This window comes from Chiloscyllium plagiosum, chromosome 29, assembly GCF_004010195.1.
Source record: "Chiloscyllium plagiosum isolate BGI_BamShark_2017 chromosome 29, ASM401019v2, whole genome shotgun sequence".
NCBI lineage: Eukaryota > Metazoa > Chordata > Chondrichthyes > Orectolobiformes > Hemiscylliidae > Chiloscyllium > Chiloscyllium plagiosum.
In genome coordinates this window covers 23,772,466-23,790,138 of record NC_057738.1, presented here as the reverse complement: position 1 = coordinate 23,790,138, position 17,673 = coordinate 23,772,466, and the positions used below count along the sequence as shown (strand labels likewise).

Sequence of the window (17,673 nt, the reverse complement as noted above, 5' to 3'; positions counted from 1 at the left end):
TTACAATACTTAAAAGGTATCTGAATGGGTATATGAATTGGAAGGGTTTAGAGGGATATGGGCCAAACGCTGGAAAAGGGGATTAGATCAGTTTATGAGTTGGACAGAAGGGTCTGTTTCCAATGGGATGCCACCAGCAGACACATTTTCTCCTACCCTGTCAGCCTTCCTCAGGTACCGTTCCCTCCAGGGCATCCTGGTCCACTCCTTCTCCACTCCCAACAGCCTCAGGGCACCTTCCCATGCAATTGTGTGACTCTATGACTCTAGTATTTTGTACTCTTTTCCTCGTTTTTGTCTACTTTTTCAAAAGGTACCGGAGCATCAAACATATGTTCCTTTTTAATCTGTGCCGATGCACTTATGCTGAACAGCAGGAATCAAAAAGCCTGAAATGTGCAGCCAATGTTGATGCCTTTTTTTAAGACAATAGGTGTAAGTATTAAGCAAATTCCCATTTCAAGCAAAGACAAGACCAGGTTATTTGTAAACTGTTTTGAACTATCTATCCCTTTGAAATGAATTGTGTGAGCATAAAGAAAGGGAAAGAAAGGCATTAGCTTTATTGTTCTTGGCAACATGGAGCCAGACATAGGCCAGATGTTTCCTCACTTTGTTCAGCCTGGTTCCAATGATCGACTGGCATCAGTTGCTGCTGTATGACAGGAAGTGATTCACTTCGACTTGCGTTAGGTTCAGTAGATGGTGAGGAAGGACCTTGAAAACATAATGCCATTCTCTGCTGGCCGGGATTGGACATTCACCCAATTTCTCTATTGGTCCAGCATGACCAGTCTATTTAGAAATCATTATGGGAAAAAATGCAAGTAAGCAAACCTGACTTCCAGCTGATCCAACTCCCCAAATAACTTGAATGGTCAACAGTTGAGTTTAGAATGTTCACCGTGAAATCACCTATGATTATTTAAAATGATGAATGGATTCAATAGGGCAGAGATAGCGAAATTGCCAAGGGGTTGGTTAGCTCAGTTGAACAATGCCAACAATGCAGGTTCGATTGTCTGATGTCACCGTGAAAGTTCTGTCTTCTCAACCTTGATCCTCGCCTGAGGTGTGGTGATCCTTATTACCAGTTGTCTCCTGCTCATGAGAGACAGCAGCTCTACAGGTTTTTTTGGTATGTGGCAACATTCCCCTACCTTACAGAGAAACTATTTCCTCTTGTTTGAGCATTTTAAACAACATGGCCCATACTCTGAATTAGATATGGACTATTTAGGAACAAAACTAGAAAGCATTTTCTCATATAAAGATGAGCAAGGATTTGGAACACTCTCCTGAAAGATGCTGAGCTGATGGACGTGTTCTAGATTGACATAGGTAGATTTATGTCACAAAAACATCTGAAAGGATTTGGAGCATAACCAGGTAGGTTTGTAGAGGTCAAATAAAAGATCCAGCCTGGAACTGAAAAATATAGCAGATTTGAAAGGCTGAAGGGTGGCAAGAGGATGAACTTAACTGGCCAGTCATTTGCTACTGAAGGGCTTTAGTTGGCCTGTGGACAATCAGGCCATCTTGTGCTCCCTCTATTGCTGGAAAATATCATTGGAGTCAGGTGGGACAATGGCAAGCAACTGTGCTTTTATTACTCACCCAACAGTTAGCTCTCTGGTTGGGATGGTTGGGAAAGGCCATCCTTTGTTTTGCATTAATCAAGGTCAGTGCTTGTTGTTAGATATCTATGCTGATACAAAATATTGGAAGGAAGTTAGAAATCGCACAGAATTTCTATGATTTAACAGGGGTGTATTTATCATACTTTAGAAAATTAAGGGAGGAGAAAGAACTAGACAATGAATAGATTTCTTAGATTACTACAAGGAGGTGGATATTTTTCCCATAAACTTCGCATCACAGATATTTTAATCAACTCTTCCAGATACATTCTGATACATCTCTGGAGCAGGTGAGACTTGAATGCAGGCCAACTCACTCTCAAGGAGTTGGATCAGGTTGGGAATTTTTGCTTAATTTAAGGCTGGACATGGAACAAGACAAAGTCTATGAACTGCCTTTCAATGATTGTCTGGCTGCTAATGGAAGCTAAATGAAAGCCTTCCTAACATCAATAATGAGAGGCTGGATAGACTGGGGCATGTTTCACTGGAGCGTAGAAAGTTGAGGGGTGACCTTATACAGGTTTATAAAATCATGAAGGGTATAGATAAGATGGATGCCAGGTTCTTTTCCCTAGAGTTGGGATTGTTTTTAAGGTTAGAGCAGAAAGATTTTAAAAAAGACATGAGGGGCAATTTCTTTACACAGAGTGGATTGTAGGTGGAATGAACCTTCAGCAGAAATGGTGGATGCATGTACAGTTACAACATTTAAAAGACATTTGGATAGGTATATGAACAAGAAATGTTTGGATGGATATGGGCCAAGCGCACATAGGTGGGACAGGTTTAGTTTGGGGTTGCAGTCAGATCAAAGAGTCTGGTTCTGTGCTGTATGGCTCTATGACTCTACTGGTTCACATCAAGTCAAGCCAACTACAATGTTTTAAAAAGGAAACCAGTTTGGATATAATTTCATACTTTAAAGATTTGCAAACAGTCCTTCCTTTTTAAAAGCCATGACCGCTCTGTGAAATTGGATTTCTTTAATAGGCCACTCACACTGTGCAAGGAAAATCATTGAGTTGGAAACAGATGACCATGCGAAGGCTTGGCTGACAGACAGAGCTATTTGACTAGTTTCATTGGTTAGTCTCTAGGGTCTACAGAAGATTAAGGAGTAATGGAATTGCACTGTTTAAAATGATTTTAGATTTCAGTAAGATAAATAGATGGAAACAATCTCCTCCAATGGAGACGTCCAATCAATGCCCTCGAGATGGTCTACGAACTCATGAAGCACAGAGATAGACAGGTGTATGGCACAGTGCGGTCAAGAGGTCAACATGAAATGGTCAGAAACAAGCAACTTGTCTCAGTCTTCTTACGTGCGCCACCTGTAGGACTCATTAGTTTTTACATCGCAGAAGAGACCATTATGTTTGTGCCAGCTCTTTACAAGCAGAGGATCTGTTCTTTTCTTACAGTCCTGTATTTTCATCTTTTTCAAATATTAATGCAAATTCCCCTTAGAACCTGCAATCATGTCTACCTTATTCTCTGATGGAAAACATTTTACACATTAACCTTCTCCCAAAAATAATCCTTGCCTTTCTTCTCACTTTCGTAGGTGATCTTTGGCATTCCTCCCCAAACAGAGGAAATAATCTTTCCCTATCTACTTAATGAAGCTCTTTATAATGTAATTATCTGAAATATCTCATATCTCTGCTTAACCCTCTCAAGTCCATTGGAAAGAGCCTCGTTTTCTCAAGTTTATCCTTCATTTTAGTTTCCCATCTGTGTCATCATGCAGCTGTATACTATATGACCATAGAAGCAGAAACTAGGCCATTCGGCCCATCGAGTCTGCTCCACCGTTCGATCATGGTTGATAGGTTTTTATCCCCATTTTCCAGCTTTCTCGCCGTAACCTTTGATTCCCCCGGCAATCAAAAATTTATCTATCTTTATCTTAAATACATTCAATGATCTGGCCTCCACAGCCCTCTGTGGCAATGAATTTCATAGATTCACCACTCTCTGATTAGAGTAGTTTCTCCTTCTCTCCATTGTCAAGGATCTTCCCTCTACATAAGGCTTGGGTCCTCATCTCTCCTGCCAATGAAAACATCTTCCCAACGTCCACTCTGTCCAGGCCATTCAGTATTCTGCAAGTTTAAATCAAACCCCGTCCCCCATGCTTCTAAACTCCATCGAATATAGTCCCACAGTCCTCAAGTGTTCCTCATATGTTCAGCAATATCTGCAGAACAAGAGACCAATAAACATAAACATACATATACTTTCCAATTTGCATCTTTTCAAGTTGATTGAGAATCTAATTCAGGTTGATCTGGTTTCAAAATATCAGTCAGAATTCATTGCAGTGTCGACGGTTTAACTTGTCTATTAACAGAGCAGACTCCTGTAACTAACTTTGGATTTAGATAAATTTAACTTCAGATTTATATTCTTGGGTTTAATGATGACCTTTTGTAGGGTGATAGTGAATGCTTTTCAGTGTTTGAAAGAGTATACATATCTGATGATGATTGATCTGTCCTTTTAATGGATGTGTACTACAACAATTAAACTTATTGGTTTCAGTCAAGTTAATATATAAACTAAATAATTCATTGCTTTTAATGTAAGCTCAGAAGGATTTGTGTTGATGATTGGAAGTTTCTGAATTGTTTCCAGAATTAACTATATCCATTCAAGTGTAAACCAGCAAAAGTTTAACCAACCACTTTCAGTCTGACTTCCCTCAATCTTTCCTAATAAATCTAACTCCTGTCTCACAATTTCTAGCTCACATCCCAATTTCTCCAATCTGTCTGGATAGACTTTTCCTCTTTTTTCCAGCTCTCTTTGAATATGCTCCCAGGCTACATGTGGCAAGGTGAATGAAACCTTTTCTGATTCTCCCTGCAGTTCCTTGATCTCTTGTTCTACAGATATTGTCCACAGTTGCTTCTCAGCTGATTCCATGTCAGTAATGACAAACTGTTTCAGCCTCAAACTGTTAGATGTGGCTCTATGCATAAACCCTGGATTACAGCTGAACTGCTGGATCTTATTAGAGCCAGAGACTTCTCTTTCAATAAGACAAGCAAATCAAAGGAACTCTCAGATCAGGCTAAATATACAATGATTAAACACAAAGTCATTAATCTTCTTAAACTCACCGAAAGAAAGTTCTACAAGCATTTCCTTACTGAAAACACATGTGCCAAAAATCTTTGGTTAGCATTATGTATTCCATATTCAGAAATGTTCTACCAAACTGCAGCTTGAAGTTTGGCAGCTAAACCTTCCAGTATAGATATGAAAGGAGTGCTGCACTGATGGAGGTGTCATCTTTCGGTTGAGATGTTAAACCAAGACCCTGTTGTCTCCTCAGATGGAGGTGAACACAGTAGTCCCAAGGCACCACTTTAAGAAATAGGCAAGTTTTTAAATTGTTGCTGCTCAATATTTATCTCTTAACCAACATCACTAACATCTTTTATTGCATTAATTCTTGGGCTGTTATATCCAAATTGGCTGCCGCCTTTCCTACAACACACGTTCAAATTATGGAATTGGATGAAATGCATGTATTCTGAGGCTGTGTAATGTCCTACACAAATAAAAAAATGTTCTTTCTGCCTGTTGGGGTACATATAAATATTAGCCATACATGATTGTATTGATACTGTATTCGTATAGGTTTGCTTCTGTTTGCTGTAATTGAGCTGTTGAGAATCATTGTATTCTGATCCAGAAATGCTTACGTATGGGAACTTCAATATAGGTGCATTCGGGATAATTTTGTGAGGCTTCATTTTATGTCTGGGCTACAGGAGCAACCTTGTCGTGTTACAATCTGATCTCTGACCTCTGCTACAGCCTTGTGAGGCTCCAATCCCAAAGCATAGAATGACTTCAACAATATAAGCTGCACTCTGTCCTTAGTCAGTGCTGGATGATTTGATCTTACCTGGAGTTACAACTTGCCTTAATATTCTTATAATTGTTGGTTCGAGGAACATACAGGCATGAGAAAGCCTTCAATTCATAAACCCTGTTTGGGCTGATTGTATCTCACTCCACCAACCTGTTTTGGTTTCATGCCCCTCGATTCCTCTGGAAAAGATGCAAAACCTGCTAGTACACCATCCCCCTCATCTCCATCTAGGGCCCCAAACAGTCCTTCCAGGTGAGACAGAGGTTCACCGGCCTCTCTTCCAATCTAGTTTGCTGCGTCAGGTACTCCCAGTGTGGTCTTCTCTACACTGGGGAGACTGAACATAAACTTAGGGAATGGTTTGCCGAGCATCGCAGCCAGACCCAGTCACTGCCCATTTTAGTTCTCCTTCCCACTCCCTCGCCACAATAAACCATACCGCAAATTGAAAGAACACCACCTCATCTTCTGCCTGGGCAGCAAACAGCCCGGAGGACACAACATTGAGTTCTCCAATTTCAAACAACCTCCCACCCCATCTCCTGACTGCATTCTCCGCCCCCTTCCCCTCCCTTCCACTCCTCCCAGCCACTAACCGGATTCATTCCTCCCATTGACCAACCGGGTCGTTCCCTGTATATATCTTCACCTATCTTCACTTCACCACCCTGCCCCCATCATCCGCTTAATCTGCAGCTCCTGCTACAGCCATCACCAATCCTGAAGAAGGGTTACACCCCAAACATCAACTTCCCCACCTCCTGATGCTGTCTGCCTTGCTGTGTTCTTTCAGCCTCCTGCCTGTCTAGATAAGCAAACCCATCAACTTTGGATCTGAGGGGTAAAAACATAGGCAGACAGGGCTTGTGCTCCTGATGGATATCCAATAATTCCTACTATAAAATGTGTACACTTTCAATGTACTATAAAATATACATAGAAATCAAAATCCTTTATTCTTTTATAGGATGTGGGTGCTGTTGGCAGGTTTGTTGATAATAATGTCCTCAGTGATGTCGGTTAAAGAATGACTCTTGAGCTTCCCGACCTCTTATCATTTGACATCCATTCCTATTTACTCTTAAACTGATTGACTCTCTTAGCCATTTTGGAGGCAGCTAAGAGTGGATCTGACATCAAATTATAGGCCAGAACAGTTAAGGATGGTATATTTTCTTCCCTTAGGGCAATAGTGAACGAGACGTGTTAGAAAATAGGAGCTGGAGTAGCCCAAGCTTCGAGCTTGACCAGCCATTCATTATGATCATAGCTGATCATCCAATTCAATAGCCTATTCCTAACTTTCCCTCCCAAGTCTTTGATCCCTTTAGCCTCAAGTGCTATATCCAGATTCATTTTGAAATCCTGCAAATTTTGACCTCAACTGCTTTGGGTGGTAGCGAATTCCACAAGCTCACCACTATCTGGGTAAAGAAATTTCTCCGCATCTCAATCCTAAATGGTTTACTCTATATCCTTAGACTATGGACCCTGCTCTGGACTCCTCTGTCATTGAGACCATCCTTCCTGTGTCAACCCTGTCGCTTTAGACTAGCTTTTTGTATTAGACTATACCATCTACCACAGTGGGATTTGAAGTCTTGCCCTTGGAACATTAGCCTGCTGTTCTGGTTACTAGCACTCACTCCCCTAGGATGTGTGAACAGGATTCTTGCATTACAAGCGCTGAATAACTTGTCAATTCTCAGCAAGAACAGCAGAGTAAGATTCAGAAAAGTAGTATGTGCTACCAAAAGGTACCAAAAGCAGCACAAATCAAGGGTATCATAGTGGAAGGTTTAATCTGAATTAATTGGAGAAAAAGATGAATGAATAAAATACTGGGATATTGTTACTCTATTCCAACTAAATAGGAAGTATAAACATAATAATAATTGAGCTTGATTTGATTCATTCTTCTTCAAAATAATAGCATTAAAATTTTTAAGGTGAAGGAACGTCATAGGAACATGCCAATATAATCGAACATAATCTATGAATGTTAACTCTTCTTCCCACAGGACCGCAAAGAATTTGCTTATTATTTCCATTCTATTATCACACTGTGCTCAGTGTTATACCACTAGACATCATGATTCATGAATTCCAAAACTTAATTCCATTATGAGTTCAGCTCTATACAAATGGTTTGTCTGCTTTCTGGGTGTGTGTTCAAGAATGCCAACACAAGTCTTCTGTTTATTACCTATTTTCTTCAATTCAAAGATTTCTAGGCTCCACTTGTTTCAGATAGTCTGCTTCATCAGAGAAATGATCGTGACAAGAAGCATTGACCATTGAAAAAGAATGGGCGTTAAGAGAGAGGGCCTGGTATTTGCTTCTGTTAAAAAAAAATGGCTTTGAGCAATTTCCAGTGATTATACACAAAAGGCCTAAAGACCACACACACTCATACAAAGGGGAAGAAAGGTTTCAATTTCTCTAAGAATTACATCATCTCAAGTGCACTGCATAATTTCACTGCCAATAAATCCATTCTGTGATAGAGACTTGGTCCAAAATATTTGTGCATTGAGTGAGCCAATTTAAGGATAACATCAGTGTTTTTTTTAGCGCGAGGTATTTAAAGACTGCACAATAGTTAATGTGTAAAATACTGTACTATTGGTTCACTAATGTTCTGTAGGGAAGGCAACCTGCAGTCTCTAACTGGTTTAGCCAATGTAACTCCAGCCCCGCACCACGGTTAATTCTTAATTTCCCTCTGAAGTGGCCTCGTAAGCCCACATTTGCGTCAACTGCTGTACAACTTTAAAATCCTCACCACGAGGTTCAAGAAGAAGAGACACCATCACCTACACAAACACTTGAGGTAATAACGAGAACAACAACCTATATTAATATAGTGTCTTTAATGTGATGAAACATCCCAAGGTCCTCCACAGGAGAATAACAAAAGAAAGCATGACACCAAGGAGATATTAGATCAGGTGACCACAATCATGCAACATGTGGGCGGCACGGTGGCACAGTGGTTAGCACTGCTGCCTCAGTGCTAGAGACCCGGGTTCAATTCCCGCTTCAGGCGACTGACTGTGTGGAGTTTGCACGTTCTCTCCGTGTCTGCGTGGGTTTCCTCCGGGTGCTCCGGTTTCCTCCCACAGTCTAAAGATGTGCAGTTCAGGTGAATTGGCCATGCTAAATTGCCCGTAGTGTTAGGTAAGGGGTAAATGTAGGGGTATGGATGGGTTTCGCTTTGGCGGGGCGGTGTGGACTTGTTGGGCCGAAGGGCCTGTTTCCACACTGTAAGTAATCTAATCTAATCTAATCTAATATTAAAGGAAGATATTGGGGTAGAAAAATGCAGAAATTTTGGGAGGGATTTTCACATCTTGGGACCTGGGCAATCAAATGCATAGCCACCAATGGTGGACCAATTATACAGTATTTGTATATGCAGATATTTTGGAAGGTTATTAGTGATTATAGACTTGGAAGAACAAACCTATGGAGGAATTTGAAGACAAGGTGAATATTTAGAATCAAGAATTGCTTGTCCAGGCCAACATAAGTCAGATGCAACACAGGGTCGATAGGGGAAAGGAATTTGATCAAAGCCAAGACATAGTCAGCTGTGTTTGGATGATATAATCTTTAAGAAGGGTGGAGTGTGGGAGACCAGCCAGATATGGATTGGAATGGTCGAGTCTGGACATAACAAATGCATGAATGGCTTAGAAATGGCAATGATGCCCACACCCAAGAATCAAATTTTAAAAATGATAGTTTTCCATTTGGGAGCAGGTTAGTTCATCAACACTAAATATACTGAAGCTTGCAACTTAACTGGGCATGTCCAATATAACATGGAAGATCAGAAACATCCTGGTTATATTACCATTTATTTATCGAACACTCCTCAAGCTATCACTGGTGAAAACCACTGCTGAAGACCTGCTTATTAATTCAACTTGTTGTCACAATCTGTTGATCATCAAATCACTTTATGTCATGACCCATTCAGTAGGCAAAGAAGTTTCCAATACTTCAGTCCCTTTTTAGCCAATAAATACCATTGTAGCTCTTTAATATTATTGTTGCAATTTCCTCAGAAGATCTTGACTTCTTGAAATTTTAGCAATGTGACCACAGAACCTCGTGCACAGAAAAGATTGCTGGTGTGGTAAAGATAACTGAAATGGAAAGACCATCTTGTCCTTACACTTCGGTGCTTCTGTTTAATCATGAAACCTTTTAAGTTTAGCCAATAAGGTTTTACCGTGCACTAGATGCACAATGAAGGCTTCATGTAACGTTGATAAAGCAGTCTTTAGAACCTTGAGTTCTGATGGTTCACTGGACCTGAAACGTTGACTCTTTTTCTCTGCACAAATGCTTCCAGACCTGCTAAGATTCTCCAGCAATTTGTTTTTGATTCAGATTTACAGCATCTGCAGTTTTTGGATTTATGTCTTTGGACCCAATGGATATGAAAATGTCTAAGGCTGTTGGTAACTTGGGACAATTTAGTTGTATCGCCTGGCTTTACTGTATGCTATTCATCAACTGTTGTTAAACGATGGTACAGATTTTGCAGGAGCAGAGTATCTCATGGCATGCCCCAGTTATAACTTCTCATCCAACCTTCAGTTTAAAAAAAAATGGCCCTGTAGAATGCTGGATGTCTGAATTAATAATGGAGCATCTAGGAGCCTAGCTGGACCAACAGTTTACCTCAGAGCTTTTGAACATGGGTAACATGCTCCCAAGTGGGATCAAATGCTGAAACTGTGAGATCCTGGTGTCTGAGACAGCAATGGTTGCTATGGAGTTCTGACTGAATTGAAACAACTGTGCTCCCACTCTAACAGGTCCCAGCTCTCACAGACCTCATGAGTGCTACAATTTTCTAACCTTAATGTGGGCTCGCATGGGGAAAAGGTTTGGGAAGCATTGGTCTACATCCTTAAGTATTTAGCATCAAAGATCAAGAAAGTGACATAGCTGGGCATGATTTTTCTCCCCCTGGAGGTGAGAAGGGCGGTGATGGGATGGGGAAGTAATGCAGCATGTTGGACCTGGGTGAAACTCATTCTTTTCTCTCTGTTTATCAATTAAATGTTGGGCCAGAAGATCCACTGAGGCCTTCTTGACTCACCAGCTATTAAGGCCCTTAAGTGGTCAATTAATCACTACCGAAGGATCTCAACTTGCCAATTCTACAATCACCTTCCTCCCTGGTTGGTAAAAAAGGTGTTTCCTTTCCCCATTAGTGAGCCATAGTGCACTACCTGCCAGATTAAATAGGGAGGGCTTCCAATTGCCCCAGTCTGAGAGAAATTGGAGGCATGAGTAGGGGGCAAGAGGGTGGCCTTTGATAACTATACACCTGCCATAGCCTTCAGCTCTACTGACACCCTTCCCGCATTACCAATACTCTGCAAGAAAGGAAAAAAGAACACAACTTACCAGTGATGACCAGAGGAGCAGACCTGTACTGACGGACTTTAAGACCCAGAAACTGCTGGCCGACAATTGGCTGGGAGCTTCTGGTAACCCAGATCGACAGTATCAAGGCCTGTCATAGGGCAAATGATGCTTATCATCATTATTATTGTGATGGGATGAATTATTTTGCCCTTGAGGATGACAGGTTAGTCACCATTGAAAAAAAGAGGAAAACTCCAAGCAGAGAAATGGTGATGAAGGCCAAATGATGAATTAAATTCACATTAGAAGTAAAAAGAAAAATAAAAAAGGAAGAAAATGTTGGACTCAGAGAAAGACGGATAAGAAAAATAAGACTGAAATTCTAAGGGTAAAATATAAACGTTAAGACATCTCTGACAACAGTTTGTATCGTCAGGAATGAGACTCCACTGATAAATTTCTTAACTGGATAAGTTAAGTGGCATTGTATTGCCTAATTTTCTACGATAAGTTTACTTGGTAATTAATATACAAATACAGAAACATCATGAAGCTCTTGAGAGGTTGAGGATGAGCTATCATGTTCCACAAAGAAAACAGGGAACAATGTGAAGCATCCAGCAATTTATGTCAATTTGCTATTCACCAGGAGTCTCTTCCTTGCTACATATCGTAGGACAATTTCTACATTGAGGACACTGTATTAACCCCACCAGCATTCCAACAGTAATGTTTTTGTTGTTTATGAACAGAACACACAGAGCAATCCTCAATTATGCAACTTGCAGAATAAAGAGGCAGCTTGAGACATTGAATCCAATTTTTTACAATGCAGGAAATAAAGCAAGTTTCAATAGAAGTGACCATGAAGTTGTTGGAATGGCCTAAAACATGAACTGGATCATGAGGGTCTTTTAGAAAAGGAAACCCATCATTTACACCTAATCTGGCTTATGTGTGACTCCAGTTCCACTCTAACTTGGCTGATTTTTAACTGCCTTCTGAAGTGACAAAACAAGTCATTTGGTGACAGCATAAGGAAAAGATTTACCACCACAATCTAAGGGCAGCTAAGCTTGGGCAATAAATACTGGCCATGCTGTAGCCTCAGAATTCTGAAAAAGTGTCATTGTGCCACTTATCTGACCTGCCAATTCCGTACAATTCCTACTTATTACGCGTTTCTTATTTGTGGCTGATACTCACATCTAGCAGAAGCTCCCCTTCCGACTGCCAATTCCCAGTCAAAGGCGTGGTCTGACTATCCTTCATGTCATGGTTGATAAGTTGACGAGATTCCTTCCTTATCTCTGTCTCTTCTAAGGCTATAAAGCAAGCAAAAGCCAAAAAGAAAAGTTAGCCAAGTCCAGAATAGTGCAGACTAAAGCGTTCAGGGAAAGACAATACTACTTCAGACACATTTGTGGTCCCACAGATTACCCTACAATCAGTCCAAAGATGTGCAGGTTAGGTGAATTGGCCATGCTAAATTGCCTAGAGTGTTAGGTGCCTTAGTCAGAGGGATATGGGTCTGGGTGGGTTACTCTTTGGAGGGTCAGTGTGTACTTGTTGGGCTGAAGGGCCTGTTTCCACACTGTAAGAAATCCATTCTAATCTAATCTAATCAATCTGAACTATGGTCCCAATTGGAATCAGAGGGAAAAAGGTGGTCCAAAAACTACAGGTATAATGCTTTGAAATGGGAGTGGGATTCATCTGCTGAGAATCTTTATCCCAAGCCTGCACAGGCAGCTGAATGCATGATTGCTGAAGGTGGAGAACACTTGGCTGAGAGTGGAGGCAGACCTTCCCACTATCCCAACCTGACCTTAACTGGCCTTAATTTCCACATCTCTGAGGCCTTAATTTCCACCTCTGGCAAGCATGTTTTCACCCCACTTTAGCTCGCAACACCAGAAAATCCAACCTCCTCACACAATAGAAGCAGGGTCACAATGGCAGGATTAATCTTGACTCTTCGTTCCCAATTTGGACGTGAAAATCCATCTCCCAGTCTTGCCGTATTAAAATGTTAATATTCTCACCTTGCATTCAAACCTTTCCAGGGCTTCCTTCCCTAGCTTTGTCATTTCTTCAAAACTCTACAATTCTCTAAGATCTTTGCATTCTACCAACTCCAACCTCTCCTGCAATATGACTGTGATTAAACTGGTGACTAGCATTAACAGAACAGTTAGGATTAGCAGCATGATTGAGATTACTACTGTTACCTCATTTGGCAGCTTGATGAATCGTATCATGTTCAGGAACATTAGTGTAACTGGCACTAACAGTGCATAAATTGATATTGGGATTAGCATTTTCTTATTTTTATTTATGCTTCATTTGAATTTACAATGACAACTTGGTGTTCTTGAATATTTCTTTCCCAATTTGTTAACTCCTCAACCAGATGTGCAGACTTGTGTTGGATTTTCACAACTGAGATGAAACCTTCTGGAAGTATTCCAGATGAAAGTATCCAACTGACCATTTCTGCTTCATGTCTGAACCCAACCAATAAATGTGAGCAGACTGGTCTCCCATGGCAAGCATTACAGCAAAGTTCAGTCACATGCTGCACAGACGCAGACACTCCACTGCCTATATCAGTTCAACTTTGGGAGATTTGAGCTCCGCCACCCTGGACAAACTGAACCAAAATAGACTGGCCAGACAAAATTTGAATATCAGTAGAATAACTTACAAGTGGTAAGATGCAAGATATAAGTCTAGCTTCGCTCACCACTGCTACCTAATGTTGGTTGACAAAGGCTGACCCTGAAACTTTCTGAAAATAGTTTTAATTGGGGAACCCAGAGTACATCCACACCTCCTTTAACAGCTTTGATTTTCCTTACTCTTTTTCATCGCTGCACGTTACAGGAATTCCTGAAACTTTGAATGGGAATAGTCATAAAGTCAAAGAGATGTACAGCATGGAAATATGGTCCAATTCATCCATGTCGACCAGATATCCTTAATTAATCTCATCCCATTTGCCAGCATTTGGCACACATCCCTCTAAACAATTCCTATTCATGTACTCATTGAGATGCCTTTTAAATGTTGCAATTATACAAGCTTCCACCACTTCCCTAGGCAGCTCATTCCATACACACACCACCCTTCACCTGAATAAGTTGACCTTTAGATCTCTTTTAAATCTTTCCACTCTCACCTTAAACCTATGCCCTCTAGTCTTGGACTCCCCTACCCTGGGAAAAGACTTCATTGTTACCTTACTCAAGCCTCTCATGATTTTATAAACTTCTACCAGTTCACCCCTTAGACTCCGCCGCTCGAGGGAAAACACTCCTAGCCTATTCAACATCTACCGATAGCTCAAACTCTCCAACCTTGGCAACATCCGTGTAAATCTTTTCTGAACCCTTTCAAGTTTCACAACATCTTTCTTACAGCAGGGAGACCAGAATTGAATGCAGTTTTCCAAAAGAGGCCTAACCAATGTCCTGTACATGACCTCCCAACTTCTATACTCAACACGCTGACCAATAAAGGCAAGCATATCAAATGCCTTCTTCACTATTCTATCTAACTGTGACTCCACTTTCATGGAACTATGAACCTGCACTCCAAAGTCCCTTTGATGGTCAACACACCCCAGGGCCCTACCATTAAATAGTCTTGTCTGAAAACTGGGCACTTCTATGCTCTGTGAAAGTGGATATTCACAAAGACACAGAATAAGAAATTCAAATTTCAGAAGCTAGGTTTCCACGTGGTTCACTATATCTCTCATTGTTTTCAAAATGACGAAGACTGTAGGCTTGAGTTATTTTTCAATAAATAATAACTTTGAATTAATTAGCAACTGAGGAACTAAATTATATTCTGTTTGAGTGTGTGGTTAATATGTTCTACAAAATGACTTAAAGGTGGGATACATGATCAAGAAGTTCGTAGATGGCATGAAACATTAGCAGAATGACAAACAATGGGGAGGTTAGTGATAAACCATAGAAAGATCTCGATGGACTGGCCAGGTGGGCACAGGAGTGGGAAGTGGAATTTAATCTGGAAAAGTATAAGGTATTGCACTTGAGGAGGTCAAACATGAATGGTAAGATCCTGGAAATGCCATTGCACATCCACATATCTCTGAAGGGCATGTAGATAAGATGGTTAAGAAAGCTTTTGCTAGCCACGTCATAAAATACAACAGCATGAATTCTGCTGGAATTGTAAAAAATGCGCGCTAAGCCACAACTGGAGCACTGCATACATTTCTGGTCAACATGTTATACGAAGCCCAGAGAAAGTGCAGAGGAGATTTATCAGGTTGCTGCCTGGGCTGGGGCATCTGAGCTATGAGGAAATATTAGATAAGTAGGGATTGTTTCCTTGAAGCAATGAAGACTAAGGGGGTGACCTGATAGAGGCGTATAAGATTGTCAGGGGCATAGACAGGGTGGAGATGAAGAAACCTTTTGTCCATTAGTAGAGGGGTTCAAATCAAAATGCATGTATTTAAGGCAAAAGATTGAAGTCTAAGAGGAGAGCTGAGAAGAAATGTCTTCACTCAGATGATCAACTGCATCTCAAAGGGTGAGTGAGTCAGAAACTCCTGTAACATTTAAGCATGACTTGGAGGAACTGGTGTCGAACTGGAGTGGACAAGGTTAAAAGTCACACAACATCAGGTTATAGTCCAACAGGTTTATTTGGAAGCATTAGTTTTTCTAAGTGCTGCTCCTTCAGCAGGTGGTCGTCACCTGATGAAGAGGCAGCGCTCCGAAAGCTAGTGCTTCCAAATAAACCTGTTGGACTATAACCTAGTGTTGTGTGATTTTTAATGTTTAAGCAGAATTTAGATATTTACTTATACTACTGTACCTTCCACTGCACTTGGGAAAAGAACTAGAAAATGAGATTGGTGCAATGTAGTTTAGTGTAGTCAGATCTGTGTTGATCAGGTCAAAAATAAGAGTATTGTTTTATGAATTTACTGCTGTTTTATACTCAGGATGATGCAAATGAAGACTATACATATTTGAATGCTTTAAGATAAAAGGAAAGTTTTACTCAAAGTTGTTCAGTTTTTCAACAATGTATACAATAGGCCTATGGATAGATATACATTATGTGTGTACATATGTATATTTTTCTTTGGAGTTAGGTTCTGAAGTAAATTCTGTAGTCTTCTCACTATATTGATTTTTATGATGTATCATAAGACATTTATAAGGGTCGGTCTCTGGTCATTGGACCAATAATTCAGGATCCTAGGTTAATGTTCTGGGTACAAAGGTTCAAATCTCACCGTGGCAGATGTAAATCTTGAATTCAATAACAACCTGAAAACTAAACCTTGGCTAATGGTGACCATGTAACCATTGTTGACTGTTGTTAAAACTTAGCTGGTTCACTAATGTTCATTCAGGAAGGAAATCTGCCATCCTTACCAGGTTTAGCCTCCATGTGACTCCAGACCCACAGCAATTCACTTGACTCTTAACTACCTTCTGGGCAATGAGGGGTGAGCAATGAATGCTTCTTAACCAGAGAAGCTGGCATCCCATGAAAAGAATTTAAAACATTTGAGATGATGAGGACTGGAAAAGTAATATGAAATTCTCTTAGCAGGTGCATAAATGGTAGTACCCTTTCTTCATAAAGTTCTACAGAATTGTTAAGCTTAGAGGGTAATGTGTTATAAAAGGGAATATCGCCCGAAGTGATTGATATGTGAAGGCATCAATCAAGATACTATAGAAACCAATGTCCACTAACATAACCATGAACTGTTCATACTAGTTCATGTATTAGTTATCTAATTAGAGTTCAGAATGCCTCTGTGACCAGGGGCTTGCAGTCATTAAGGGCGAATAAGGCCTAATTCTTACTGGTACAATGTTCAGAAAGAATACAGAAGGAGAACTTCAGTCAATAGAGTGGAAGAAGAGATACACTCTGGTCAGCAGAAAGATGAAAGTATTGCATTGCGAATTAACTGAGACCAATCTTTTATTAAGTATCAATTCTTTTCCACTTGCTTAATAAGTTTGTGAAACTTGTTTAAATATGTCCAAACCCAGAGTGCGCTTGTATTTAGTCCGATCCAGGGGCAATTTAGATTGGCTCACTCAAATTTGGTCTTCGATTGTAATTAACTAAATCTTACAATTAAAGGTGAATCAAATTCCAAAATCTTACAAGACTGTTGGCACCCTTTTTCCCTGGGGGCTCGAGTTCAATCTGAATTAGTAAATACGAGCCAGGAAAGCAGATCCGAACCATTGGCCTCAGCACAGTTCAACTCCTCAGGACTTAGGTGCACCAACCAACAAGAACATTTATTTACGTAGCACCTTTCAGATCGTGAATCACCCCAAAGCTCTTCACAGGAACATAATCCAAAAAGCAAAGTTGCATAAAATATCAGTATGGGCAGTGAAAAACTTGGTCAAAGAGGTAAACTTTAAAGAATGTCTTAAAGGGGAAGCATGGGCTGGAGAGGCAGAGATGTTTATGCAAGGAATTCCACAAGTAGTTACCTTAGCAACTGAAGGCATGTTTCCTAGTGATGTGGCGAAGGAGGTCAGGGAGCACAAGAGGCCCAAATTAAAGGAGTGCAGAGACCTTAGAGATTCATTGGGGCTGGAGGGGGATACAGAGATAGGGAGGGGTGTAGGAGCTGGAGGGGGTTACAGAGATAGGGAGGGGTGTATGGGCTGGAGAGGGTTACAGAGATAGGGAGGGGTGTAGGGGCTGGAGGTGGATACAGAG

General features: G+C 40.6%; 1 protein-coding gene across 9 annotated transcripts in view; it reads right to left on the bottom strand.

The window, feature by feature from the left end:
• The window catches only part of LOC122564441 (aryl hydrocarbon receptor repressor-like), a 188,875-nt gene that overhangs the window by 44,065 nt on the left and 127,137 nt on the right, over window positions 1–17,673 (bottom strand). For all 9 annotated transcript variants that reach the window (XM_043719297.1, XM_043719299.1, XM_043719298.1 and 6 more), the window contains one exon: window positions 12,130–12,248. In XM_043719297.1, coding sequence (XP_043575232.1) covers window positions 12,130–12,248 — 119 coding nt within the window. The remainder of the gene's footprint in view (window positions 1–12,129; window positions 12,249–17,673) is intronic.